General features: G+C 48.5%; 1 protein-coding gene across 1 annotated transcript in view; it reads left to right on the top strand.

Annotated features, from left to right (window-relative positions):
* Positions 1-25,118, top strand: part of KDM2B (lysine demethylase 2B) — a 120,844-nt gene extending 95,726 nt beyond the window's left edge. Inside the window, exons 13-22 of the mRNA XM_065889260.1 lie at positions 6,615-6,839; positions 12,508-12,651; positions 13,832-13,918; positions 14,101-14,361; positions 15,292-15,330; positions 15,461-16,140; positions 16,817-16,980; positions 17,070-17,231; positions 17,907-18,125; positions 24,937-25,118. Of these exons, the coding sequence (XP_065745332.1) occupies positions 6,615-6,839; positions 12,508-12,651; positions 13,832-13,918; positions 14,101-14,361; positions 15,292-15,330; positions 15,461-16,140; positions 16,817-16,980; positions 17,070-17,231; positions 17,907-18,125; positions 24,937-25,118 (2,163 nt within the window). The remainder of the gene's footprint in view (positions 1-6,614; positions 6,840-12,507; positions 12,652-13,831; positions 13,919-14,100; positions 14,362-15,291; positions 15,331-15,460; positions 16,141-16,816; positions 16,981-17,069; positions 17,232-17,906; positions 18,126-24,936) is intronic.
* The last annotated feature ends 1,438 nt before the right edge of the window (positions 25,119-26,556 follow it).

Raw genomic sequence — 26,556 nt, 5'->3', positions numbered from 1 at the left:
TCCAGCAGTCATATCAAGCTATTCCTTGAATGTGTTATCTGGTTTCACATCTCTATCTTACTCTTCCTTCTGCTTAGAATATTCACTCCCTAACCCCACCCCTACTCCTGGCCTGCAGTGTCCTATCCTCCCTCTAAGACTCGTTTTAGTCACCACCCCCTGTGTCTGACACTTTTCCCAGCCTCCCTTCCCAGTGAAATGAGGCATTCCTTCTGGGTCAGCATTGCCAGAGCCCAGGCTTTAGAGCCATCACCTGGGTATTTCGGCTTCTCATTTATTGGGGAGACTACTTAACTGCACTGTGCCTCAGTTTCCTTATTTCCTTATTTCCTTATTTCTAGATGATAATAGTTCCTACCTCATAGGTTATCGATATAAATATTGAAAAGAGTGTTGCTTCAGCACATGTTAGCTTTTGATATTATCATCACTGTGTTGCAGTGTGTTTATGTGGTAACATGTCTTTCTTCCCCCAGACTGTAGTGCCTTTGAGAGTATGGAACAAATACATCTTACTCATCTTTGTAGTCCCAGCACCTAGCATTGAGTCTGTACATAATTCACAGCCAGAAAACAGTTGGGTGGGTAGGTGGGTGAAAGTGTGAGTGAGGGGGTGAATGAATGAGTCTGTAGCATAGATCACATGCTCTATTGGCTAGTGATGTCGAACATTTTTTCATGTGCTTATTGCCCATTTGTATATCTTTTTTTCGGGGGGGGAGAATTATCTGCTTAAATCCTTTGCTCATTTTATTTTATTTATTTATTTTGGGCTGCATTGGGTCTTTCTTGCTGCGCGCAGGGTTTCTCTAGTTGCAGCGAGTGAGGGCTACTCTTCGTTGTGGTGTGCGGGCTTCTCTTGTTGCAGAGCACGGGATCTAGGTGCACGGGCTTCAGTCGTTGTAGCACATGGGCTCAGTAGTTGTGGCGCACGAGCTTAGTTGCTCCGCGGCATGTGGGATCTTCCCGGACCAGGGCTCGAACTCATGTCCCCTGCATTGACAGGTGGATTCTTAACCACTGCGCCACCAGGGAAGTCCTTTGCTCATTTTAAAATTGGGATATTTGTCTTTCTATTGTTGAGTTGTTTTATACCTTAAGGATACAACACTTACCAGGTGTATAATTTGCATATAATTTCTCCCATTCTTCTTACTTGATAGTGCTCTTTTAAGCACAAAAGTTAAAAAAATTTTTTTATACTTATAATTGTGTCTTTTTTAAAAACATTTTTATTGGGGTATAATTGCTTTACAATGTTGTGTTAGTTTCTGCTTTATAAAAGTTTAAAATTTTGAAGTCCAGTTTATCTTCTTTTGTCACTTGTGCTTTTGGTGTCATATCCAAAAAATCATTGCCTCATCCAAGGTCATGAAGAGTTACCCTTATGCTTTCTTCTTAGAGTTTATGTTTTAGCCCTTACATTTAGGTCTTCTGTCCATTTTGGGGTTAATTTTTTATATTGTGTGATGTAAGGGTCCAACTTCATCCTTTTGTATGTGGATATCCATTTATCCCCACACCATTTGTTGAACAGTCTGTTCTTTCCCCACTGAATTGTCTTGACAACCCTGTCGAAAATCAGTTGGTCATAAATATTGTGAGGCTTTATTTCTGAACTCTCAATTCTAGTTCATTGATCTGTATATCCATCCTTATGCCACTACCACACTGTTTTGTTTACTGTAGTTTCATAGTAAGTTTTGAAATCAGGAAGTGTAAGTCCTCCAACTTTGTTCTTCATTTGCAAGATTGTTTTGGCTATTTCAGGTCCCTTGCGTTTCCACATGAATTTCATCTTAATTTTTAAATTTTATTTTATTTTTGGCCATGCCACACGGCTTGCGGGATCTTAGTTCCCTGACCAGGGATTGAACCCAGGCCCCCTGCAATAGAAGCATGGAGTCCTAACCACTGGACCACTAGGGAATTCCCTCCACATGAATTTTAGGATCAGCCTTTCAATTTCTGCAGATGAGCCAGCTGTGACTTTCTTTGGGGTTGCATTGAATTTGCGGACCACTTTGTTTCCACTTTAGTTGGAAACTTCTCTGTTGTTTCCTTTAACAATATTATCTTTCAGTCCATGAACATGGGATATCTTTTCACTAATTCAGGTTAATCCAAGTAATGTTAATTCCAGTATTTTAGAAATGAGGGATTGAAGGTTCTGCCCATGAATATTCTGGAGAATAGGATCTGATAAGAGGCACTTAGTTAATATTTGTGGAATGAAATGAACTACCTCAATAGTATTCCTTTTTGTTTTTTTTAGTTTTTATTTTTGGCTGCGTTGGGTCTTGGTTTCCGCTCACGGGCTTTTCTCTATCTCTAGTTGCAGCAAGCAGGGGCTACTCTTTGTTGCGGTGCACGGGCTTCTCATTGGGTGGCTTCTCTTGTTGTGGAGCATGGGCTCTAGGCGCACAGGCTTCAGTAGTTGTGGCACTCGGGCTCAGTAGTTGTGGCTCGCAGGCTCTAGAGCGCAGGCTTAGTAGTAGGTGGTGCACAGGCTTAGTTGCTCCGCGTCATGTGGGATCTTCCCGGATCAGGGCTCGAACCTGTGTCCCCTGCATTGGCAGGCGGATTCTCAGCTACTGCGCCACCAGGGAAGCCCAATAGTATTCCTTTTAAAATTTTATTTTAAAAAATATTTATCAATAGTACTCCTTTTAAGGATGATACTTGAGAGATGTTGATGGAGAAGAAGTGTTGGAATACTAAGATTTGTGTGTATGGGTGTGTGGACTCAATTTTCCTAACCAGATGGAGCTGAGGATATGAGTTCTGGGCTGATAAAATCAACAAACGGCTTTGGGGTTTGGGAGGCTGGTTTGTATGTGAAGTCAGTGGATGCCATCATTCCCTTTTGCTGAGAAGAACATTTCAGGCTGAAATTAACAAAGGGGCATTCTGGGTTACTTGAATGAATAGATGCACAGGTAGGATAGAGCAGAATTGAGTATTGGTTTGTGAACCTTTAGATGTAACCGAAAAGAGGTTAGGACAGAAGCCAAAACGAGGCTTGTTTCACCTTCCCTAATAGAGACCCTTCGATGTCTTTCTTACCTGTTGATTTTCTCAGTGGTCTTTAGAAGTATCCTGCATTACAAGTGTTGCTCAGTTGACTCCTGACCAGCAAGCTGGCCCGCGAAGCTGCAGGCAGCATCAGCTTTTCTAGCTTGTTTGGCAGCCTGGCAGAGAGGGCCTGAAACAAGGTCTTTGGAAACAGCCACCCTTATACCTCTTCCTTCAAGGCGTTGTCATTTTCCAGGATGTCTCAGCTGCCATCGAGATCCGGGCGGATTTGGTTTTTTTCATCGTTTGGAAAAGTGCCTCTTCAGATGAGAATGAACTTTGGAAAGCACAGGAAGGTGGGCTTGCTTCACAGTCAAGTACAAGCTTTGTGACTGTGGCCGGATCGACCCAACTCTCTTACTTTTGAGTGGCCAGAGAGGCCAGAGGTGCTCAGCTGCTATGTATACCTGACGCTCCTGAGTGGGAGGCAAGAGCCATGTTTGGACTCCTGAAATTTTTTCTTTTTCTCGGTCCTTCACCAGAGAAACTAGTCCTTAGACTCTCCTGCTCCAGGGTCAGAGTGTGAGCCCTTCACCTCTGGTTTTGTCCTTGGAGCCTGAACCATGGGCTGCCTTCTCTGTACCTGACTCAAGGCTTTGAATCGCCCACCCCTTGGCCCATGTTTCGGGGATTTGAGGAGTGGGTTGCTAACAGGATGTGTGCTCTTTACCAGAGAGTCTTCCAGGCTGTGAAGAGAGGGAGAAACCTTCCTGGTCTCCATTTCTCTGGAAATTGATGTGCTTCTCTGCACCTCCTATTGGCACCTGTCCTACTAAGGGCATCAAGGCACTAGCTATGGGCCCCTTCCAGGGCGTGTGGTCAGTTCCCATGGACTCTGGGGTCTCTTGTCCTACTTGGCCTGTGCGTCGCTGTGGTTTATAGTGTTTAGATGTGGTTTTAGTGTTTAGACGCACATCCTCTGCTGGCTCCGTGACCTGGAGCCGGTCTCTTAACCTCTAGCTCCAGTTTCCTCATCTGAAAAATGGCATCTCTCGTAGGGTTATTATTGGGAAATTAGGTAATATCATACGTAAAACGAAGAGCAGGATGACAGGCACTTGCAAGTACCCACCTGCACTGCTGTCACCGTCCCTGTCATCCCTGCTTCCACTCAGCACTCCTTGCTGCTTAGTTTTCAGGTCCACAGTCCCTTACGTGCTGTTCTCAAATCTAAAGTCTCTGAAAACTGATTTTTTTTTTTCTCTCATTACTCATCTGGCAGCAAGACCTGACCTGAATTGACAGGTGGTGCCACGGCTGCAGAACTGCCCATGTCCATGACTAGGGGCCCCAGACCTCCCTGGGCTGTGGTGCGTGGGGAGGCCCTCCACTGCTTGCAGGAGGAGTAACTTGCATTGGGGCAGCCCCTCACCCCACCGGGTGGGGTGGCTTGTGGGAGCAGCAGGGTCAGGGCACAGGGAGGTGAGGACACGTGAGCCAGTGGAGCTGGGTCTCCTTTCCTCTTTGGAGTTCAGAGCGATAAAGATCCAGAGCCGCAGCACTTCCTGACGTGGGTGCCTCACCACCAGAGGCTTTGCAGTTTCCTTGAATGCTGCAGGCTTTTGGGAAAAAAATCTGAGGGAAGGGATCCACTTAAGGTGTCAGTACCAAAAGGTGTGTGTGGGACCTTCGGGTCTGCACAGGGACCACGGCTCTGCAGGATAAAATGATGGGGGTCAAGGCTTGATTCTCGGAGAACCATGGGCTGTTTCCCTTGCTGATGTGGTTGTAAGTTTCTAAGCAGCCCCAGTAGTTTGGGGGTGGGGAGCTGTATGCATTTTGGGAGAGGGGGTCCCTGGAAGGAAGATCCTCTGCACTGTGGTACATCATAACCACACTTCTGGGCCCAGGAGCTAGTGAGCGATGGGATTTTGTTTAGGGATCCACATATGACAAGCAATTAAAATGAAAAGCCTGAGATGGACTGAAGCTTGTTTAATTGGCTGAGATGGGCTTTAAGGATTCGATGCCAATTAGATCAGATAGTTTTGGGGTGAGGGTGTGTCTCTCTGACGGAGGGATGAACCATTTTTCAGCAAACTCAGAAAGGTGCTTCAGGTGAGACACTTTCCCGACCCTCCTGGTCCTTCCTACTTCTGATCCTGGGTGGACAGTGTCCCAGCGGCTGGTCTCTGATCCTGGTTTGCAAGAGGCTCTGGGGCTGGTGGCCAGGTTGTAGGGACCTCAGAGCAGGACATGTGGCTGGCTTGTGCCCTGTTCAGCATTTAGTACCACTTTCTGTTCATCTGCCTGTCTGTGTTTCCCTGAGTCACAGGGAGAAGTTCTCAGAAATCAGTTCCTTAGGGTTTACTGTCTCATTCTCTTGGGGTCTGGTTTATTGAGCACATGCTAGGTGCCAGCCATCTTGTCGAGGGACAGTGGTGACAAGACACCCTCCATAACTGCCTTTCTGAGTCCCTGTCTCAAACGGAAGACCCATGAGAGAACAGACAGTTATGCTGTGACAGGGGCCCAGTGCAGGGCGGTCAGGAAGGGCTGCCCGGAGAAGGCAGTGTTTGAACTGGGTCCTGCAGCCTGAGCAGGCATTAGTCGAGTGGGGCTCGGGGTGGGGGGGGTGTCCCTCGCAGAGAGAATAGAGGCGGATTGTGTGGCCTCCCTGCGGAAGCACAGGTAGCCCGAGGAGCCTGGCCTGATGTGGGGCGGGGGGGGGGGGGGCGCAGAAGGCTCTAGAGCCAGGCGTACTGCTCTCCAAAGCAGGGTGTCCCTGTCAGCTTCCCGGGGCTGCCATAGTGGAGCACCACAAACGGGGTGGCTTAATGTACGGATGCCAAGGGAGGAAGGGGTGTTGGTGGGATGACTTGGGAGATTGGGATTGACATATATACACTATTGATACTATGTATAAAATAGGCAATCAATGAGAACCTACCGTATAGCACAGGGAACTCTACTCAGGGTGACCTAAATGGGAAGGAAATCTAAAAAAGAGGGAATATATTTGTACATAAAGCTGATTTACTTTGCTGTACAGCAGAAACTAACACAACATTGTAAGGCAACTATACTCCAATAAAAATTAAAAAAAAAAACCCAGAAAAACTGGGTGGCTTAAACAAACGTATTCTCTCACAGTTCTGGAGCCTAGAAGTCAGAAGTCAAGGTGTTGCAGGGCGGTGCTTTCTGTGACGGCTCTAGGCAAGGACCCTTCCTTGCCTCTTCCAGCTTCTGGCTTTTGCTGGCTTCCTTGACGTTTCTTGGCTTGTAGATGGCGGCATCCCTCCAGGCACATGGCCGTCTTCTCTTTGTGTCTTCACATAAGGCTTCTCTGTGCTTGTGTCCAAATTTACCCCTTTCACAAGGACACCAGTCCTATTGGATTAGGGCCACCCTCGTGACCATATTTTAAAAGTTTCGTCTGTAAAGACCCAACTTCCAAGTAAGGTCACGTTCTGAGGTTGTGGGGTTAGGACTTCAACATATCTTTTGGGTGAACACACTTCAACCCATAACCCCCCGGACTCGGGGCCTGGCCGGCCCTGCGGGCCCCCATCTCACCAGTCCTGTGTGTGCTCCCACAGAACCGGGCCGTAGGTCGGCCCAAGGGGAAGCTGGGCCCCGCCTCTGCGGTGAAGTTGGCCGCCAACCGGACCACGGCGGGAGCTCGCCGGCGCCGGACGAGATGCCGCAAGTGCGAGGCCTGCCTGCGGACGGAGTGTGGAGAGTGCCATTTCTGCAAGGACATGAAGAAGTTCGGGGGCCCCGGGCGGATGAAGCAGAGCTGCATCATGCGGCAGTGCATCGCGGTGAGTGCCCCCAGGGGCGCCCCTCCCAGTGGCTGCAGTGCTTCCCCCCCCACCCCGGGAGTGTAGGTGGCAGCCCTTCCTTGCTGCAGGCCGTGGGGCTCCTGAATGCAGGCCCCACCTGTGCCTCAGGCCAGTCTGTTCCTCTGCTCGTTGGTCTGTCCAGTCCTTCCGCTTGAAGAGAACATGGCCGCAGCAGAAACCCCGGAGGGGTGCTTCCTCCTGGGAAGAAAGGGGAGACTAATGCTGTTTTCAGATTCCACACTGCAGGACTCTGGGGTCCTGCCGTGTGCTCAGGCTCCCTTTCCTTCATAGTCTGCTGGTCTTATAACTCCTTCCTTCCCTAGATGACTGAGTACTTTGAAGTCTCTGCCATTAAAGATGTCAGGGCAGCCTGTCCTGTCTGTGACCCTGTTGCCAACATTTATGGTCCAGTTCATGATGGTTCTGGGCCCTCCCTTCCTTCCTGTCCTGCCTTCGAAGTCAGAGGTCTGGGTGGAAGGTCAGTGCCCCTCCTGAGGGGGCCGTCCCAGAGAAGGAGGACTGATTTATGGTGTCCAGGAGGAGCTGGGCCGCTGGAAAGCCTGGCCTGCCCCTCCTGGCCATCTCGCCTGGACTCTGGCCTTGCCCCAGGATAGGGCAGTGGTCTCAGGCTCTGCAAGGTCCTGGCTCTGCTCGTGTATCCCCCCTGCACACTCTCAGGCATTCTGCCTTCCTTGGGGCACTGCTCCGGGCCCCGGGGTCCTCCCTGAGGGAGCAGTGATCTCTGTGCTCCCACAGGAAAGCAGGCTCAGCAGGAGGGACAGGATCCTTGGCCCTGGGCAAGACCCTCACAGGCCCAGCCTGGCATCAGGCGAGGCTTCCTCCCTGGCTGCTGATGCCCCTCCAAGCTTGGGGCACGTTCCCCTTCTCCCTCCAACACATACTGCTTGTGTTTTTGTGTTTTCTTTATGTCTGTCTCTCTTTTTAAAATTGTGGTCCAAAACTTATACACTTTACCATCTTGACCATTTTTAAGTGACAGTCCAGTGATATTACCTATATGCTCGTTGTTGTGCAAACTGATCTCTAGAACTTTTTCATCTTGCCAAATGGAAACTCTATATCCATTGAACAGCAACTCCTCCCCCAGCCCTGGGCAACCACCTTTCTACTTTCTAATTGTGACTACTTTGGACACCTCATGTAAGTGGATTCAGGCAGGATGTCTCCCTCTGTGAGCTTATTTCACTTAGCTTAAATGTTTTCAGGGTTCATCCACATTGTAGCACGTGTCAGGATTTCCTTCTTCTTAAAGGCTGAATAATGTTCCCTTGTATGGATGTGCTGCATTTTCTTTATCTGTTTATCTGCTCATGGACATTTAAGTTGCTTCCACCTCTTGGCTATTGTGAATAATGCTGCAATGAACACGGGTGTGCCAGTATCTCTTTGAGATCCTGCTTTGCATTGTTTTGGATATATTGCTATATCCAAAAGCATATTGCTATATATATATATATATATATATATATATATATATATATATATGTATATATCTCAATCAGAAGTAGGATTGTTGGATCATATGGTTGTTTTGTTTTTAATTGAGTAATCTCCATACTGTTTCCCACAGTGGTTGCTCTATTTCATATTCCCACCAATAGTGCACAAGGGTTTCAGCTTTTCCACATCCTTGCCAACACTTGTTATTTTTTTCTTCTTTTCTTTTTTTTGTTTTTTAAAGATGACATTGGGGGTAGGAGTTTTAATTAATTAATTAATTTTTGCTGTGTTGGGTCTTCGTTTTTGTGCGAGGGCTTTCTCTAGTTGTGGCAAGCGGGGGCCACTCTTCATCACGGTGCGCGGGCCTCTCTTGTTGCAGAGCACAGGCTCCAGACGTGCAGGCTCAGTAGTTGTGGCTCATGGGCCTAGTTGCTCCGTGGCATGTGGGATCCTCCCAGACCAGGGCTCGAACCCGTGTCCCCTGAATTAGCAGACAGATTCTCAACCACTGCGCCACCAGGGATGCCCCTATTTTTTTCTTTTTTGATAGTGGCCATCCTAATGAGTGTGAGGTGATACCTCACTGTGGTTTTGATTTACATTTCTCTGATGATTAGTGATGTTGAGCATCTTTTCATGTGATTGTTAGTCATTTGTAGGCCTTCTTTGTACAAAGGTCTGTTGAAGTCCTTTGCCTATTTTAAAAGTGGATTGTTTGTATTTTGTTGTTGAGTTATAGAATTCTTCATATATTCTGGATATTAACCCCTTATCAGATAACATGGTTTGTAAATATTTTCTTTCATTATACGTTGCCTTTTCACTCTCTTGATTGTTTCCTTTGCTGTGTAGACATTTGCAGTTTCGTTGCTTGTGTTTTTGTCACCTGTACCAGGTCATTTGAATGGATTTCAGGGAGTTTGAGCGCCTCCTTGAAATTAAATACAGATTTTTATATGTGTGCCTGTGTGTATGTGCATTTTTCTGGAGTGAGGGTCCATGACTTATTGCATTCTGTCATGGTTTAAGAGAAGTTGTCCATAGGGACTCTGGGTTTTGAGAACAGTGTCACCTAAAACTTGGCATGTTAGCAGTGCCCCAGGACCCTCTCTTCCTCTTAATTTTTTTTTTTTAATTAATATTTTTGGCTGTGTTGGGTCTTCATTGCTGTGCGTGGGCTTTCTCTAGTTGTGGCAAGCAGGGTCTACTCTGTTATGGTGGGTGGGCTTCTCATTGCGGTGGCTTCTCTTGTTGCGGAGCACGGGCTCTAGAGCACAGGCTCAGTAGTTGTGGCAACTGAGCTTAGTTGCTCCACCGCATGTGGGATCTTTCTGGACCAGGACTTGAACCCATGTCCCCTGCATTGGCAGGCGGATTCTTAACCAGTGTGCCATCAGGGAAGTCCCCGTCTCTTCCTCTTTAGCCATACTTTCTCTTTCACCCTCACCTTCCCTCCAGTGACCCAGGTCCAGTTACAGGAAGCTGTCTCTGCTGTCACCTGTTCTTTGCAGTCCTGGTGTCTGGCCCAGTGCCTGACACAGGGATTGTCGGTTGAAGGAAACCTCACTTTTGTGTGTGTCTTCCTCTCCAACCTGGGACTGATGGCAAATGCAACCTTAGCCCAACCCTCACTTGAGGTCCTTGCTCTTCTTCCAGGCTTCGCACTTTGTTGGGGCACTTCCTGCCATGTTTTACCCACCTCTGACCCAGGCAGGCCCACCTCTACTACTCTTCCAGGCCCTTTTTCCTGATGAGTGAGTCTCTCTCTTCCCATGGCGGAGGCTTCCTCCACAGACTTTATCCCTTCCCACTGCCCAGCACCCTCTCCCTGTAGCCCTGGCTGGGGTTTCCCCTCCTGCAGTAACTTTGCAGAGACTGGTTCTGTCTCTCCTCGCCTACTTCAGAGTCTGAACGAATGATGACTCTTTTGCCTTCAGTGTTCTATCCATTTTACAGACTTTTCCAGTTATTGGTGGAGTGTATATCCCAGCTTATTTGAAGCTATTCTAAGTCAGTTTAATAAAAATTGGTTGTGTGTTTCCTCTGGATCCCAAGTACTGGGAGGTGGACGTTTATAAGGAGGAGAGAGTGAGAGCTTGTCCGCAGGGGTTTATAGTCTAATACATCAGCTCTCAAACTTTGTGGTCTTGGGACCCCTTTGCTCTCTTAAAAGTTATGAAAACCCCAAAGAGCTTTCATTTATGTGGGTTATTTATTTATTAATATTACTGTAATAAAAAATTTTAAATATTTTGAATTCATTTAAAAATTATAAGAAACCCACTGCATGTTAACATAAATAACATTTTTAGGAGAAATAACATCTTCCGAAACAAAAATGATTAGTAGGAAAAATAGCATCTTTATATGTTTTTGTAAATCTTTTTTATGCCAGGTTCAGTAGAAAAGACCTAGATTTTCATATATGCTTCTATATTCATTCTGTGATGTTGTTTTGGAGGCACTATATGAGGAAAACCTGGCCTCATAAATATGTGGTTGAAAAAGGGAGGAGTCTTTTTTGATGTTTGTTTGTTTTATTGTTTTTTGCGGTACGTGGGCCTCTCACTGCTGTGGCCTCTCCCGTTGCGGGGCACAGGCTCCAGACACGCAGGCTCAGCGGCCATGGCTCATGGGCCCAGCCACTCCGCGGCATGTGGGACCCTCCCGGGCCGGGGCATGAACCCGTGTCCCCTGCATCGGCAGGCGGACTCTCAACCACTGCACCACCAGGGAAGCCCGTGGGAGGAGTCTTTTAATAGCCTTTTCAGATAATCGTGGATATACTTCTTATCCACCACTAGAGCTCAACAGGTGGCAAGTGCTTAAAGGTTAGTTGCAATGTGGAATCTGAATCTGTATCAGTGAACTTTGCCTACTGTTACATTAAAATTCATTTGTCGTTCTTGCCCCTCATTTGCTTATGCCTAATGTTATAACATCAGATATTGGTCATTTGGAAAACACTGGCTCACTGAGTTTTACAGATTTTCCAAATAGGGGTACATAGTGTTATACAGTGTTTAAAAAAAAAACACACACATTTGTTAACACCAGCACCAGTGTCCTCAGAAAAGTCTTTAAGTATCGGGAAACTGTCTAGCTCACGGTGGCTGATGTAAGTTTTCCAAAATTCTGATTTTTGTTTGAAAATTCAAATTTCATCATCTGCAACAAATGTTTTAAGTGATATTTCTGAAAGTGACAGACTTACTTATTTCATCTTTGAGAAGATGTGCCAATACCCTTTTTTTTTTTTTTTTTTTAAATAATCAGTCATTCTTTCAAGTAAAATGGTGTTCTATGGAGAAAGTGATCAGTTCAGTTCACGGCTTGATCACAGAGCTTTTCCTTTAGATAACCGTCATCCTTTGGTATTCAGCTGAAGTAGTTGATGCATACTTCCTATTTTGTCACGCAGAATATTAAAAGAATGTGTACTCGGAGGTCAGAGTTTTAATAAAATTAATAATTCTTACTGCTTTATCAAAGATATCCTTAAATGAAACTGGTGAGCTTTTTAAGGAGCTTGTGGCCGGGAACGGCCCAGCGACTGCCTGGGCACATTGGAGCCTCTGCCCTGACAGGTGCCAGCAAGCATCAACACAGTGAAAAAGGCAGATGATGTCTTAGTGGTATTCTGAAGATAGTTTGACCTCCCTGTAAAGTCTTGAGGACCCGGAGTTCTTAGACTGTGCTTTGATAGCCGCTGGAGAGATGCGGCCTCAGCCCCTACAGATCTGGGCTCGGTTCATGCCCCACCTCCTCCTGCAGGTCTTTTCTCATATGTGAGGCTGTCCCTGACCTCTGCGTTTCAGATTAGCCCTCCTTTCTCCCACCTCACTGCTGACCTGGCCCTCCTTGCTTTATTTTTCTCCATTTCCCTTGTCACCATCTAACAGACTCTTCTTCATTTTGCTCACCTCCCTCCACTAAAATGTAAGCTCAGGATGGCAGAGACTTTTATCTGTCTGGTTCAGTGCTATAGCCAGCACTTGGAGTGGTACCTGGCACGTGGAGGTAGTAGCCAGATAAGAGTTTGAATGAATGAATGAATGATGGGCAGTGCCTGGGCTGGTTCTCCCCCAGCTCCTGGAAGGCCCGAGGCGAGTACCTCATTGCCTTTGATGTGTTTCCCATGGGGTCCTGGCTGTGCTGACCCCTGTGTGTTCTCCCCGCTCTTCAGCCAGTGCTGCCCCACACCGCCGTGTGTCTAGTGTGTGGCGAGGCAGGAAAAGAGGACACAGTGGAAGAGGAAGAAGGCAAGTTTAACCTCATGCTCATGGAATGCTCCATCTGCAACGAAATCATCCACCCTGGATGCCTTAAGGTGAGCAGCCTCGGGGGCATCTGGCTGTGCCGCTTGGCGCCTCACCCTGGGCCTCTGGTGGTGCTGATGCGGCGGGGGTTTGGGGGGTGGAGGGGAGTGAGACTAGGTTCCCTCCCTGGAGGACTCTGAGTCTGGGGGATTCTCTGTGTCCGATGATAGGCTGAGGGCTAGAAGGTTCTGGAGTCGCTCAGACCTCGCACCCATGTCTTTGAGGGAGTGAAGACACACACATTCCACCTCCCGGGACCTCAGAACCACAGAGAGTTCCCAGAGTCTTGCACCTGGGCCAGAGGGAGAGAGTGGGTAGTTGGGCTGCTCTGAGGGCTTCTGGGAAAAAAGGCCTGGGCCAGGCGAGGGCAGGTCCTGTAACAACAGGTGGTTGCATTCCTGTCCCATGTGCCAGGAACCTGTTCCCTTGGTGTGCCCAGGGCAAGACTGCCTCCTGGGGACCATCGTGCTGTGCCTGCCTGTCTTGGGCAGCAGGTTCCACCTTTGAAAGGAAGAGATGCTCTGGGCTGACACATACCTCATACCTCTGCCTCGAGAGAATGTCAGCCTACTTGGCACCTCCCATCAGCCCAGCTCTATCTGTGTTCAGAGAGATGAGAGTGGGCCTGCCCCAAAGGGTGCTTCAGCTCTGAGGTGTCCGTCCCCTTTCCCTCGGTGCTAGTAGTGGGGTTTGTCGTGACACTCCCCTCTCCCCAGCACACACACCTCCCCCTCTGAAAAGGGGTGCTATGCTTTTCCCCTGGCGCCTGGTCACTTCTCTCTCTCCCGGATCAGAAGCTCCAGGGAAAGCACATCTCACTTGCTGATAACCACGCACCCAGTTCGGTGCTGTGGGTCCTTGCTGGGTGCCAGGCCCTGAGCTAATTGCTTTCACTAGGTTAACTCATTGAATTCTCACATAACTCCAGTGAGATAGGCACACTCCATTTTATGGCTGAGGGCACTGGCCCACAGAGATGGAGTGATTTGCCCAGGGTCACTGAGCTAGGAAGAGGCACTATCAGGATTTGAACCCTGACCTGAATGCAGAGCCACCCGTCTTAACCACTCTTGTTTTCTCTTGGCCAGAGGTGGTATGGAAATGGCTTTTGGGAGGGGGAGTTGATGCTTTTGGAGGAGCTGGCCCTGTCCACCCCCTCCCTGCTTGCTGACTGGTGTGTGTCCCTCCCAGATTAAGGAGTCAGAGGGCGTGGTCAACGATGAGCTTCCAAACTGCTGGGAGTGTCCAAAGTGTAACCACGCCGGCAAGACCGGGAAAGTGAGTGCCGGGCTCCAAGTCCCAGGGGTCAGCCCGGGAGGGGGTAGACCTTGGCCTTGCCAGACCCAGCCTGTCTCCCTGCCCACGGTGATGTCGGCTTGAGGGGTACCGCGGACTCGGGGGCAAGGGCACGTCCAAAGATATACAGTCCGTGTGTTCCTTCTCTGTTTTTGGCCTACAAGCAAAAGCGTGGCCCTGGCTTTAAGTATGCCTCAAACCTGCCCGGCTCCCTGCTCAAGGAGCAAAAGATGAACCGGGACAGCAAGGAGGGGCAGGAGCCTGCCAAGCGGAGGAGTGAGTGTGAAGAGGCGCCCCGGCGCAGGCCAGACGAGCACCCCAAGAAGGTGCCCCCTGACGGCATTCTGCGCCGAAAGTCAGACGATGTGCACCTGAGGAGGAAGCGGAAATACGAGAAGCCCCAGGAGCTGAGTGGACGCAAGCGAGTACGACCTGGAGGGACGGGCAGCGAGGGGTGGCCTGGCTGGTCCCGGGTGCAGGGGCCCGCGGGCGGGGGCGGGGATGGGCAGCGGGGAGAGCCGAAGTCACGGAAGTCCTGAGAGCCCGGCCCGAGAGAAAGGAGGGGAAAACCAGCGAGTCACTCCTCTTCCCACCCCTTTAGGCCTCGACGCTTCAAACGTCCCCCGGTTCCTCCTCTCACCTCTCGCCGAGGCCCCCTCTAGGCAGCAGCCTCAGCCCCTGGTGGAGATCCAGTCTCACTTACTTCCAGCAGCAGGTGCTCCCACGTCGCCCCGCCCTCCCCCGGCCCCGGGGACTCGCGAGTCCCGGGCCGCCCCCGCCCCGCCCCGCCCCACTGGTCCTCGAACCCATTGCCGCAGACCTCCAAGGCACCTGTTCACCGTAGCTTCCCAGGCCTCAGCCCCGAGGCTCTGGCTCGTGGTTCCGGCGTGGGGCCTGGGAAGCTGAAGCTGCCGCGGGGAAGCCCTGTGGATCTGGGGAACCTCGGAGGATCCTGGCGGCCCCTCTTCGCCCACCGGCCCTTCCAGCATCAGCCACGAGGTGGCGCCTGGTTGTCTTCTCCTCGTTCTAGCCATTAAGGCTCGGCCGGGAATCCTGCAGACCCTGCCTCTGGGACAGGCTCCCTGAGCCAAGTCCGACCTGAATGGGCGACTGCATATCTCTGGGTCTGTCCAGGGGTGGGAGGTCAGTTGGGTGGGGACAGCTCTATCACTCTCTGCCAGTTCCAGCTTCTTCCTTAAAACCAGCAGGCAGGGCCCACCCGTCTGTCAGAGCAGAGAAGATGGGATTTGTTGGGAAGGTGACCCTCCAGCCTCTGTTGGTGGGGCTGGGTGTAGAGGGGACCAAGTCCCACGAACGCTGGGAGCAAGCTCTGCATCCTTTCTTTTCTGTGACAGCTAAAACCCGGCAAAGAAGATAAGCTTTTCAGGAAAAAGGTACCATCTTCCGCCCTCGCCCCAGGCCTGCTCCTGGGGCAATGGGTCCTGGGGTGGAGGGTGGGAGGCCTGGGTGGGCGCAGCCCCGGGTCTAGGGGCTCACCCCCCCACGCTCCCCCTCCTCCCTCAGCGGCGGTCCTGGAAGAACGCTGAGGACCGAATGGCTCTGGCCAACAAGCCTCTCAGGCGCTTCAAGCAGGAGCCGGAGGACGACCTGCCCGAGGCGCCCCCCAAGACGAGGGAGAGCGACCACTCCCGCTCCAGCTCCCCCACCGCCGGCCCCAGCACGGAGGGGGTGGAGGGCCCCGAGGAGAAGAGGAAGGTGAAGATGCGCCGGAAGCGGCGACTCCCCAACAAGGAGCTGAGCAAGGAGCTGAGCAAGGAGCTCAACCAGGAGATCCAGAAGACGGAGAGCAGCCTGGCCCACGAGAACCACCAGCCCATCAAGTCGGAGCCTGAGAGCGAGAATGAGGAGCCCAAGCGGCCCCTGGGCCTCTGTGAGCGCCCTCACCGCTTCAGCAAGGGGCCCAACGGCACCCCCCGGGAGCTGCGGCACCAGCTGGGGCCCGGCCTGCGCAGCCCGCCCCGAGTCATCTCCCGGCCCCCTCCCTCCGTGTCCCCGCCCAAGTGCATCCAGATGGAGCGACATGTGATCCGGCCGCCCCCCATCAGCCCCCCGCCCGACTCGCTGCCCCTGGATGATGGGGCGGCCCACGTTATGCACAGGGAGGTGTGGATGGCCGTCTTCAGCTACCTCAGCCACCAAGACCTGTGTGTCTGCATGCGGGTCTGCAGGACCTGGAACCGCTGGTGAGGGGCACCGGCTGAGTTTGGATGGGGGCACCAGGGGGTCAGGGTAAGGCTTAAGCTAGGCCAGGGATGGCGCGTGCGTCCCCAATGGAGTCATTCGTGATGCTCCTTCTTTCTAAGCCCCGTCCAGCTTAAGTATCCTCCTCAAAGAGGTCTAGCAGCTACAGTCAGTGTGGTCTTGTCAAAAGAGGTGAACTCTATTTGCTTTCCTGATTTAGCTTCTTGGAAGATGAACTGAGGACCAGGGAGAGTCCTTGTCCTTAAAGAGCTAGCCCAGGTCGCGAGTGCCGCGCCAGTTCCTGATCTTAATCCCTGCTTTGATAGTTCCCAGCTGGAACGGTCTCTGACCTTGGCCGAGTTACTTACCTTCATCTGTGAACAGGCATGATGCAGGGTTGTTTTGAGATATGGCCTGTGGAGGGTGTAATTAAACCCCCAGTAAATACTTTACAGCTTCTGGTACTTTCCATGGGGGTGGGGGGGAAGGGCTGTGACAATCAGAGCAGAGGCTCTCAGGTGCCAACAAGACGGAAACTAAACAGAAGGGTCCAGGGGACGAAGTTAAGGAGCCTCCCCCTGGGCGTTGTAGGTGGGGGACTGACCACAGCTATGCATGGGGCTCCCCAAGAGAGCTCCCAACTCTGACGTTGCCCCCTCTGCTGGGCCTGGCCCCCAGGTGCTGTGATAAGCGGTTATGGACCCGCATCGACCTGAACCACTGCAAGTCCATCACACCCCTGATGCTGAGCGGCATCATCCGGCGACAGCCTGTCTCCCTGGACCTCAGCTGGACCAATATCTCCAAGAAACAGCTGAGCTGGCTCATCAACCGCTTGCCTGGTGAGCACTGGGCCAGGGACCCTCAATGTGCAGTAGCAGGGGCTGGGGTTTATCACCTGACCTGCCACCCCCTCTCTGTCACCCGCCAGGGCTCCGAGACTTGGTGCTGTCAGGCTGCTCGTGGATCGCAGTCTCAGCCCTCTGTAGCTCCAGTTGTCCGCTGCTCCGGACCCTGGATGTCCAGTGGGTAGAAGGACTAAAGGATGCCCAGATGCGGGATCTCCTGTCCCCGCCTACAGATAACAGGCCAGGTGAGTGTCCGGGACAGGGGTGTACCCAAGGCGGGGTCACAAGAAGGCAGTATGACCAAGCTGTGCCGTTGGATCTGGTTTTCACCACAGACCCCATCTGGTACTCATGTCTTCAAGCCTTCTCTGGCTTCAGCCCTTCTCGACGCAGAGCTGAGTCCCAGCTGCTGTTCTCAGTCAGATTTGGGTACAAGAGGGGACCCGTGAGAGGGCGGAGGCTCCCAGGATGCCACTTTGGGAACTCTGTGCATCTCACTGCTTCTATGTTAATTTGTCCTTCGTTGGCTTTGAGCCTCAAGCATCGGGGTCAGTGTGGCCAGACAGGGCCTCACGGGATGAAGCCCTCCTAGGTCGGGTTGCAGGACTCACTGCTCCCCACCAGTACCTTAAATGAGGAATCTGTGGTGACCCAGAGATGCTGTGCTGTCTGTACTCCGATTGGCTGAGCACTGTTGGGTGGAATGCAGGCTCTGTGTTTCTAGGTCTTCTGACTTTTAAAGAATCTACAAGGGTAAAACTTGATGTGGAATATTCCGATTTTTAAATGTTTGAACCAGTTTTGATCTTTTGGGGGAGACACTCAACCGCTAAATGAGACCCAGGTGTTCCACCTGGCTGGTAGGCCTTGTAAAGTGTCATGTCAGGGTGACATGTTGCCTCTCCGTCCTGCCCCCTCAGGTCAGATGGACAATCGGAGTAAGCTCCGGAACATTGTGGAGCTGCGTCTGGCCGGCCTGGACATCACAGACGCCTCCCTGCGGCTTATCATTCGCCACATGCCCCTGCTCTCCAAGCTCCACCTTAGTTACTGTAACCATGTGACTGACCAGTCCATCAACCTGCTCACCGCTGTGGGCACCACCACCCGAGACTCCTTAACCGAAATCAACCTGTCAGGTCAGTCCGGGGCACCCATCGGGGTCTGCCCAGGACCCCGGGGGACAGGCTGGGCATTCTTCATTCGAAAGGAAATACTTGTGGGCCTGTTGCTATAGGGTCACAGTGTTAGACGCTACGACACACCAGTGAACAAGACAGACCCACGGCCTAGTCTAGAGGGGAAACACACATTAAACAAGTAAGTGTTGTTAGATTTTAAATAATTGCTCCAAAAAATAGTGCTAGTAGCAGTGAGAGCACATGAGCACATAGCAGTGGATCTTGACCCAAAATATGGGCTAGAAAAGCTTCCCTTGGGTGCCGTGGACGACCTGGCGCCTGGCAGCAGGGGGTGTGGGAGAGTAGCCGGCAGTGAGGCCAGGCTGGGCCAATGGAGTAATAAGCAGCTTGATTTCTGCCATGGTGGTTGTTGCTTATGTGTCCCCCTCCTGACCCTGCTATCAACGGGCCTGTGGTTGACAAGAAGAAAACCCCACAGTGGAGTCCTCACTCCCCCACTTACTGATGGGGCTGGAGTTGGTTCCTAAGGACTTGGGACACAACCAACGGGGAGGTGGACAGAGGCAACGCTGCCCGTTCTCAGCCCAGTTAACCCAGTTCTCGTCTCATCGCTCAGGATGGTCAGATTGGGCGTGTAAGATTTGGACCAGACCAAAAAAAAAAAGGAGAAAAGAAACTTTTTTCTTCCAGAAATTACCAAGTAATAAATGATACCCTCACCTCATTTAAATTACATTTTGACACAACCCCATCTGATGTCTGGCTTGGTCAGGATTCACATACTGTTTAGCTGTTTCCCTCTCTCCATCCCACATTCATGCCTGAGAAACGCCTTCCTGTTACCAGTACCACATCCGCGTGGGAGCTGATGCTGTACCTTAGTGCTTAGGGAGCCCACCCTCCTCCTTGGGGAGTATTTGTGGCGAGGTGGTGGGGGAGGGGGGTGTTGCATTCCATGGAGGCAGAGAACAGAGAGCCACACTGAGGTGAGCTTTCACCAAGACCCCAGCTCCAGGCTCAGCTCGTGGTCTTGAATTGATGCTGGGGCCGCCCCGTGGAGGAGGGCCTGGGGAGCATCTTGTTCTAAAGCGCTCGGTAGTAATGAACTCTTTTCACTTATTCTAATTTAATTACTATGCATGTGTAGCAGAGATCCCAGTATAAATCCCCCTCCCCTGCAGCACAGTCCATGATGTGTTTGTATAAATCATCTTTTTGTATTTTGTTTTCCACCGCAATCCTTTGAGGTCATCTTTTTGTCTCAGGATCTACATACAGATCTCTGTGTTTGCGTTAAGAGCTGTGATGTATATGAAGGCCAATCTCTCTCATACCGTCTCTTCTAGATTCAGTTCTTTTTAAAATGTTTTCCCCTCCTGTCAGTATAACTAGTTCATGATAAAATAAGTCTCTTCCACAAAATGGATGGCACTTGACATGTTTCCAGATCCTTCATTGTGGTTGGAGGATCAGGTCCAGTGGCAGAGTGAAGCCGTGGTTGCTTGAGGTGGCCCTTTGGCTTCCCCTTCCCTGCCCCTGATTCTCACCTTGAGGCAACCACCTTCAACTCTTGAGCTCTTTGTTTCTGTTTACCTCCATTTTTTCCAAACAGCAAGCCTACATTGCTATTTCTTGTTGTTTTTTGTTTGTTTTTGTTTTTCCTTTTCAGATGCTCTGTGTTTGTTAACTTGTTATGCGGAGAACAAGGATTACTATTCTTACATTCTCTTACCCTGCTCCCTTTTCTCCCTTCATCTTCCCAATTTGTGGTTAAGTCACTATTACTTACCTTATTATGGCCATGTAAGTATTGTCCACTGTTGAGCCAGTGTGTATTATGGGTATGTTTCCTTTCTTGCACATGTTTTTGGTTTGTTTTCCCTAGAGTTAATAATTGCCTCATTTTTGTTTGGTTAGTTTCTATAACAGACTTGAGTACTGTTCTTTCCCCACGTGAACTTGTCAGGCCCTCAACCAGTCTGTGTAGAAACCACCCTCCTGGACTTCTTTTCCTCCTGCCCCCACTTGAACTTGGCTGTCTCTGCCTGCTGCACAGCTCCTGTCCTGGGACTTCCTTGGTTTCTGTCTTGTGCAGGGACCCTTCTTTCCTTGGTCCCGTATCTTCTTTCTTGGTTTATATGTTCGTTTGGTAGAGGACATCTTCCAGACCTTATATGTCTGAAAATGGCTGTATTATATCTTCATGTTTAATTGATAGCTTAGCTGGTTATATAGTCCTAGTTTGGGAACCATATTGTTTCAGAAAGTGGGAGGCACTGCTCCTTTGGCTTTCTGCCTTCCAGAGTTGATGTCCAAAACGATTTGATTCTCCATCCTTCAGTGAATATTTTCTCTCATTGGAAGTTTGTAGAACATGATCTTTTTATTTATTTATTTAAAAAAATATTTTTTAAAAAAATTTAATTAATTTGGCTGTGCCGGGTCTTAGTTGCAGGATGCAGGATCTTTGTTGCAGCATGTGGGCTCTAGTTCCCTGACCAGGGATCGAACCTGGGCCCCCTGCGTTGGGAGCGCGAGTCTTAGCCACTGGAGCACCAGGGAAGTCCCGTGTAGGACATGATGTTTATCTCAAAGTTTTTTGCAGTTTTGGTTGGTGAGCCTTGGTTTGAGTCCATTTTCAGGGATTGTATTGAGCATTCATGAGCGCTTTCAGTCTCTCAATTTGGTTCTGGAAAATTTCCTTGAATTATTTAATTTCCTTCCCTTCTGTTTTCTTTCTTTAGTAGTTCTCTGATACCTTTAGTTTTTTTTTCCTTTTTCCCATCTCTGTATCTGGTTTTCCTCCACTTATCACAGAATTCACATACAGCTGACCCTTGAACTAGTTAGGGGCTAGGGGTGCAGCCCTCCTTGCAGTAGAAAATCCAAAAATAACTTACAGTTGGCCCTTGGTATCCACACTTCCTCCAAAAACTCAGATTCAACCACTAATTTGTAGCCTGTAATATTTACTATTGAAAAAAATCAGCATATAAGTGGACCCACACAGTTCAAACCCGTGTTGTTCAAGGGTCAACTGTAGTGAGTTTTTCATTTCTGCTTTTTTTTAGGTTCAAACATAGGAAGCTGCTTTTTATGTAGGTCAGAAAACAGTCAAATATTGGCAGTTTTCATATGGTTTAGCCTATATTTTTAATTTTACAGCTATAGTTTGTTCTCTGAACTTTCGGAGAGTGGCACGTTCTTGTTTCTTGGATCCAGATATTGTCCATCCTGAGGATACTGATGGTTTTTTCTTTTCCACATAGACCATACATTCCTTCAGATGCAGTCAGTGGGCCTGCCTAAGGGGCCCTTCTCAGATTTAGTGTCAACATGAGGTTGTCGGCTCAGGTGATCGGAGGCTCTGGGGACACGGTGGGAGCTGGTCTGCTGTGGGTATCATTGGGTGGTCAGCATGGGTTGTTTTCTTTGGGGAAACCCAGACGTGACAGTCTTTCTGTCAGTGTTTCCTCTTAAGCTGGTCAAGGTTGCCAAAGGACACTCTCTTCCTTGACCTCCCAACCGAAGGGCTCAGGCCGGGCTGCCAGGGTTCTAGGGCTTGGCAGGGAAGGAGTCTGGAGGTCTCTACAGTCAGCAGGTAAATTTCCCTGTAACCCCCATTTTTCAGGGGGTGCCCCTACCTTCCACAGTGCCTGGTGGTGCCTGGTCTAGAGACTTTCTCTTGCCCATCAGAGACAAACCTCCCCTCTTTTGCTGGGGAAGGGAGTTTCAGCCTCTTACTGCTCCTTAAGTAGATTTTCAACCAGTCCATCTGTCTCTAACCCCATCTTTAGCCCCACTTTTGTTGTACTTGTTGCTTCCAGTACCTGTACCTTTGAGGTCTTCTGTAGAAGAAATCTGCTTCTCTGCTTTTCCTTCAGCCAGTTTGGGGTTAAGCTTTCTCAAGTCTAGTGAATTGTTACCTTTTCTCCAGCTTTCTAAATTAACAAAATTTTTTTTATTGTGATAAGATAACACATAACATAAAATTTACCATTTTAACAATTCTTAAGTGTCCAGTTCACTAGCATTAAGTACAGACACGTAGTTGTGCAGCCGCCGCCACCTGTCTTCAGAACCTCTTCTTCACCCTGTCAGAAACTCTGTACCCACTAAATACTAACTCCTCACTCCCTTTCCTCTCCTGCCCTCAGCAACCACCATTCTACTGTCTGTCCCTGAATTTGACTCTTCTAGGTACCTCACATAAGTGGAACCATACAGTAGTTTCCTTCGGGACTGGCTTATTATATATATACCACATTTTATTTATCCATTCATCTGCTAACAGACGCTTGGGTTGCTTCTGTCTTCTGGCTATTGTCAGTAATGCTGCTGTGAACATGGGTGTATAAATTCATTGTTCTTTGGGTATATAACCAGAAATGGATTGGCTGGATCACATTGTAATTCTGTGTTTACTTTTTTTTGAGAAACTACTATATTGTTTCGCAGAGCAGCTGCACTGTTTTACATTCCTGCTAACAGTGCAAAGGGTTCCAACTTCTCCATATCCTTACTAACATTTTCTGGGGTTTGGGGCTTTGTTTTTTTAAGCGAAAACCATGCTAATGCATATGAAGATCTCAGTGGGGTCTTGACTTGCATTTCCTTAATGATTTGTGATACTAAGCATCTTTTTGTTTGCTTATTTACCATTTGTGTATCTTCTTTGAACAAATGCCTATTCCCGTCTTTTGCCCATTTTTTAATCAGGTTGTTTGTGTTGTTGTTGAATTGTAGGATTTCTTTATATATTCTGGATATTCATTCCTTAACAGATACATGACTTGCAGATATTTTCTCCCATTCTCTGTGTTGTTTTTTCACTCTCTTGATAGTGTCCTTTGTACAAAAGTTTTTAATTTTGATGAAGTTCAGTCTTTTCCCTTTTGTGGCCTGTGCTTTTGGTGTCGTGTTTAAGAAACCATTGACAAATCCAAGGTCATGAAGATTTCCCATGTTTTCTTCTAAGAGTTTCATAGTTTTAGCTCTTATGTTAAGTCTTTGAATAATCTTAATTTTTGTATATGGTGTGATGGGGGAGGGTGGTCTAGCTTCATCCTGTTGCATGTGGATATCCAGTTTTCCCAGCACCATTTGTTGAAAAGTCTGTCTTTTCGCCCACTGCATTGTTTTGGCCTCTCATCAAAAATCATTTGACCATTTAAGGGTTTATTTTTGGGGCTCTCAATTCTGTTCCATTGGTGTATATGTTTGTCCTTATGCCAGTAACATGCTGTGGCTTTGTAGTATTGAAATCAGGAAGTACGAGTCCTCTGACTTTCTCTTTTTCAAGGTTGCTTTGGCAGTTCAGGGTCCCTTAAATTTCTACATGATTCTTAAGATGCATTTTTCTTTTTCTACAAAAAAACCGCTTTTGGTATTTTATAGCAATTTCATTGAGTCTGTAGACTGCTTTGGGGTAATACTGGCATTTTAATAATATTAAGTTTTCTAATCTGTGAACATTGGCTGTCTTTCCATTTAAATCTTTTAATTTCTTTCAGCGTTGTTTTTTAGTTTTCAGTGTACAAGTCTCACTTTCTTCGTTAAATTTATTACTAAATGTTTTCTTTTTGATGCTATTGTAAATGAAATTTTCGTGATTTTCTTTCAGATTGTTCATTGTTAGTGTATAGAAATGCTAATTTTTGTGTATTTTATATCCTGCAGTTTTGCTGAATTAGGGGTGTGGGGGGGGAGTGGGGTGGGGTGTATGTGTGGGTGGGTGTGTGTGTGTGGGTGGGTGTGGACTCCTTAGAGTTATCACATTAAGGTCATGTCATCTGCAAGCAGATATTTTTACTTCTTTTCCGTATCATTTTAAAAATTTTAATGCTTTGATCTGTCTAGAATTTATTTTGTTGTGAGGTATAGGCCACATTGTTTGAGGTTTGTAATTCTTAACCCAGATTGTCCTTTCATCGGACATCTATTTTTCACTCTTAAACAGACTTTGTTTAACCCATCATGGGCCTATCCATAATATTCCCCACACAACCAATTTTAGTGATGATGAGGAAAGGTCTCCAGCTTAATATACCACTGAGATGAAGGAATCATTGGGCTCAGGGTGGGGACTCAGCCTCAGTTGGATGCGAGCTGGCGTTGCAGCCGGTTGACTGAGGATTCAGTTCTAAAAGAAAACAGTGCTACAGAAGCAAAGTCCAAATTGAGAGAATTACTCGGTTGGAGAGCACATCTACTGGTGAGGGCGCGGTGGAGGGTTCTGAATTCTGGTTTTGCTCCCTGGACAGAATCTTTCCGGCCCCTTCTAGCACATTGGTCTCCTGCATAGGTTTGAGGCAAACGTCCCACGGAGGGCGGGCAAGCACACGGGGCCTCTGTCTAAAGGGCTGGTGCCCAGGGGAGTGGGAGGAGCCCAGGATGACCTTACAGGTGTCCTCACTCCCCCAGCACTTCTCCCCTGGGAATAGGCAGACCGCGCACAAGAACCTGCAGAGAGGTGTTTCTCAGCAGTAGAGTAGAAGTGAAAAGCAAGCTATTTTCATGTATTGTGTGATCCTATCTTTATAAAACAACATAGACAGGATGTACTGATGTGAGAATATATACATAAAAGGGGCAGCCATGGGGTAAGAGTCTAAGCAGTTTCACTTGGAATGTGTGGATGCTTTTCAAGCATATATGAAACTTCTGTAAGTGGTAGATGAAACCATTCTGCATTTGAAGAGAGCTTTCCAGCAAGGGCAGTTGCTGCTCTGGTGCTGAGTGCCTGGGGTTGGGGAGGGCCCTCAACTGCACGCTTCCTCCACCTCACCGTGTGTCCTCTTCCCTGCAGACTGCAATAAGGTCACTGACCAGTGCCTGTCCTTCTTCAAACGGTGTGGGAATATCTGTCATATTGACCTGAGGTACTGCAAGCAAGTTACCAAGGAAGGCTGTGAGCAGTTCATAGCCGAAATGTCTGTTAGTGTCCAGTTCGGGCAAGTGGAAGAAAAACTCCTGCAAAAACTGAGTTAGTCCATGGACAAGTATGTAAATATGGGGTGGGTGAGGGGAGGGGACGCGCGGCAGGGGAGGGAAAAAGACTTTACAAAAACTAGGGCTTTTATTTTCAATTTGGAACTTGGAACAACAGACCACAGAACGATTCCATTTTGCAAGTCTCGCTGAGGGAGAAGCCAGTCCGCCACCGTTTTGGGGTTGAGTGAGTCAGGCGCTTTCCTTTGGTCTTTCTGAATCAAAACTGCACTGCTTTCTGGACCATTTCTAAGGCAGCCTTTACCAAGAAGACATTCCTGTCGGAGAGGAGGATGGACTTGGGAGAAATTCTCTTACTGGAAGCATGAGCTTAGGAATTTTTTTTTTTGGTGGTGGTGTTTTTTGTCTTGGACACCTTATTCCTGGCAACTTTGGGGTTTTTGGTGTCAACATAAAATGGACCACACACCATAGCTGCCGTCTTGACATGTTTGTTTGGTTTTGTTACATCTTACATTATGCAGAACTATTTTTGTACAAATTGTTCAAAAGTTATTTATGCAAGGTTTGAATGCATACCAGTGTTTTTATTGTTTTGAGATTGCCAACTTTCCTGGTTTCCTTCAGGTAGGAGAGAACTTAACCTGTACGTCATACGACTCCATCTACACACGTGCCCAGATCTGGCAAAACAGGCTAAGACCTTCCAGTTAAAAGCATGTCTAACTGGAAGTTGAGAGCCTGCTTTGTATGTCAAGAAGTTACATAAGCATGTTGTGGATATGTGTAAATTATAGTCAAAGTGAGACACTTTGCTAAATTTCCTCTGTATAGAATTCACCTTTTTCTCAAAATTTTAAAATTCAGACTTCAGCCTTTGAACTCAGGAGGGGTTTGCTCCCGCATATGAGCTCTTGTACTCTACATAGATCTAATTTATACAGTGAGTCAAGAAGTTGAATAAATGCTCCAACATAGCCTTTCTTTTCCTTTTTTCTCTCCTTTGAAGTGTGAGTTGAGTTCTCGTTTAAGGTTTATAACATGGCTGTTCCTAGTTGTAAAGTTATGCATTCATAAGTGCCATTGTTGTAAGGTGGTGTTTTCCTAGACCTTCCCTGACGCGGTTTTACCTTTGTTGAATTTGTATAAACAATTGTACAAAAAAAAAAAACACTCTTGGACTTGGAGGGTTTCTGTTTCTGTTCTAGGGGTGGACTAGAAATTTGACTAGGAAGTCCAGAGGCAGTAGTCTCAACGCCAGTGTATATACTGTTTTGAAGCCAAACAAGGTATAATTTCTTACTCATCTGAGAAATGCGGCAGCCCCTTGGTACGTGTTTTTTCCGTCTTCAGAAAGAGATCTTGCTGTTTGTAGCTAATAAAGGTAACGGGAAAGAACTGTGCTACACCAGTGTCCATGTGTAAGAGTTAGGTACGAACTGCCTTAAGGGGCAGGGTGGCTTACCTGTTTGGGTGC

Source organism: Phocoena phocoena, chromosome 13 (genome assembly GCF_963924675.1).
Source record: "Phocoena phocoena chromosome 13, mPhoPho1.1, whole genome shotgun sequence".
NCBI classification, from domain to species: domain Eukaryota; kingdom Metazoa; phylum Chordata; class Mammalia; order Artiodactyla; family Phocoenidae; genus Phocoena; species Phocoena phocoena.
This window is presented reverse-complemented; position numbering and strand designations above follow the sequence as displayed.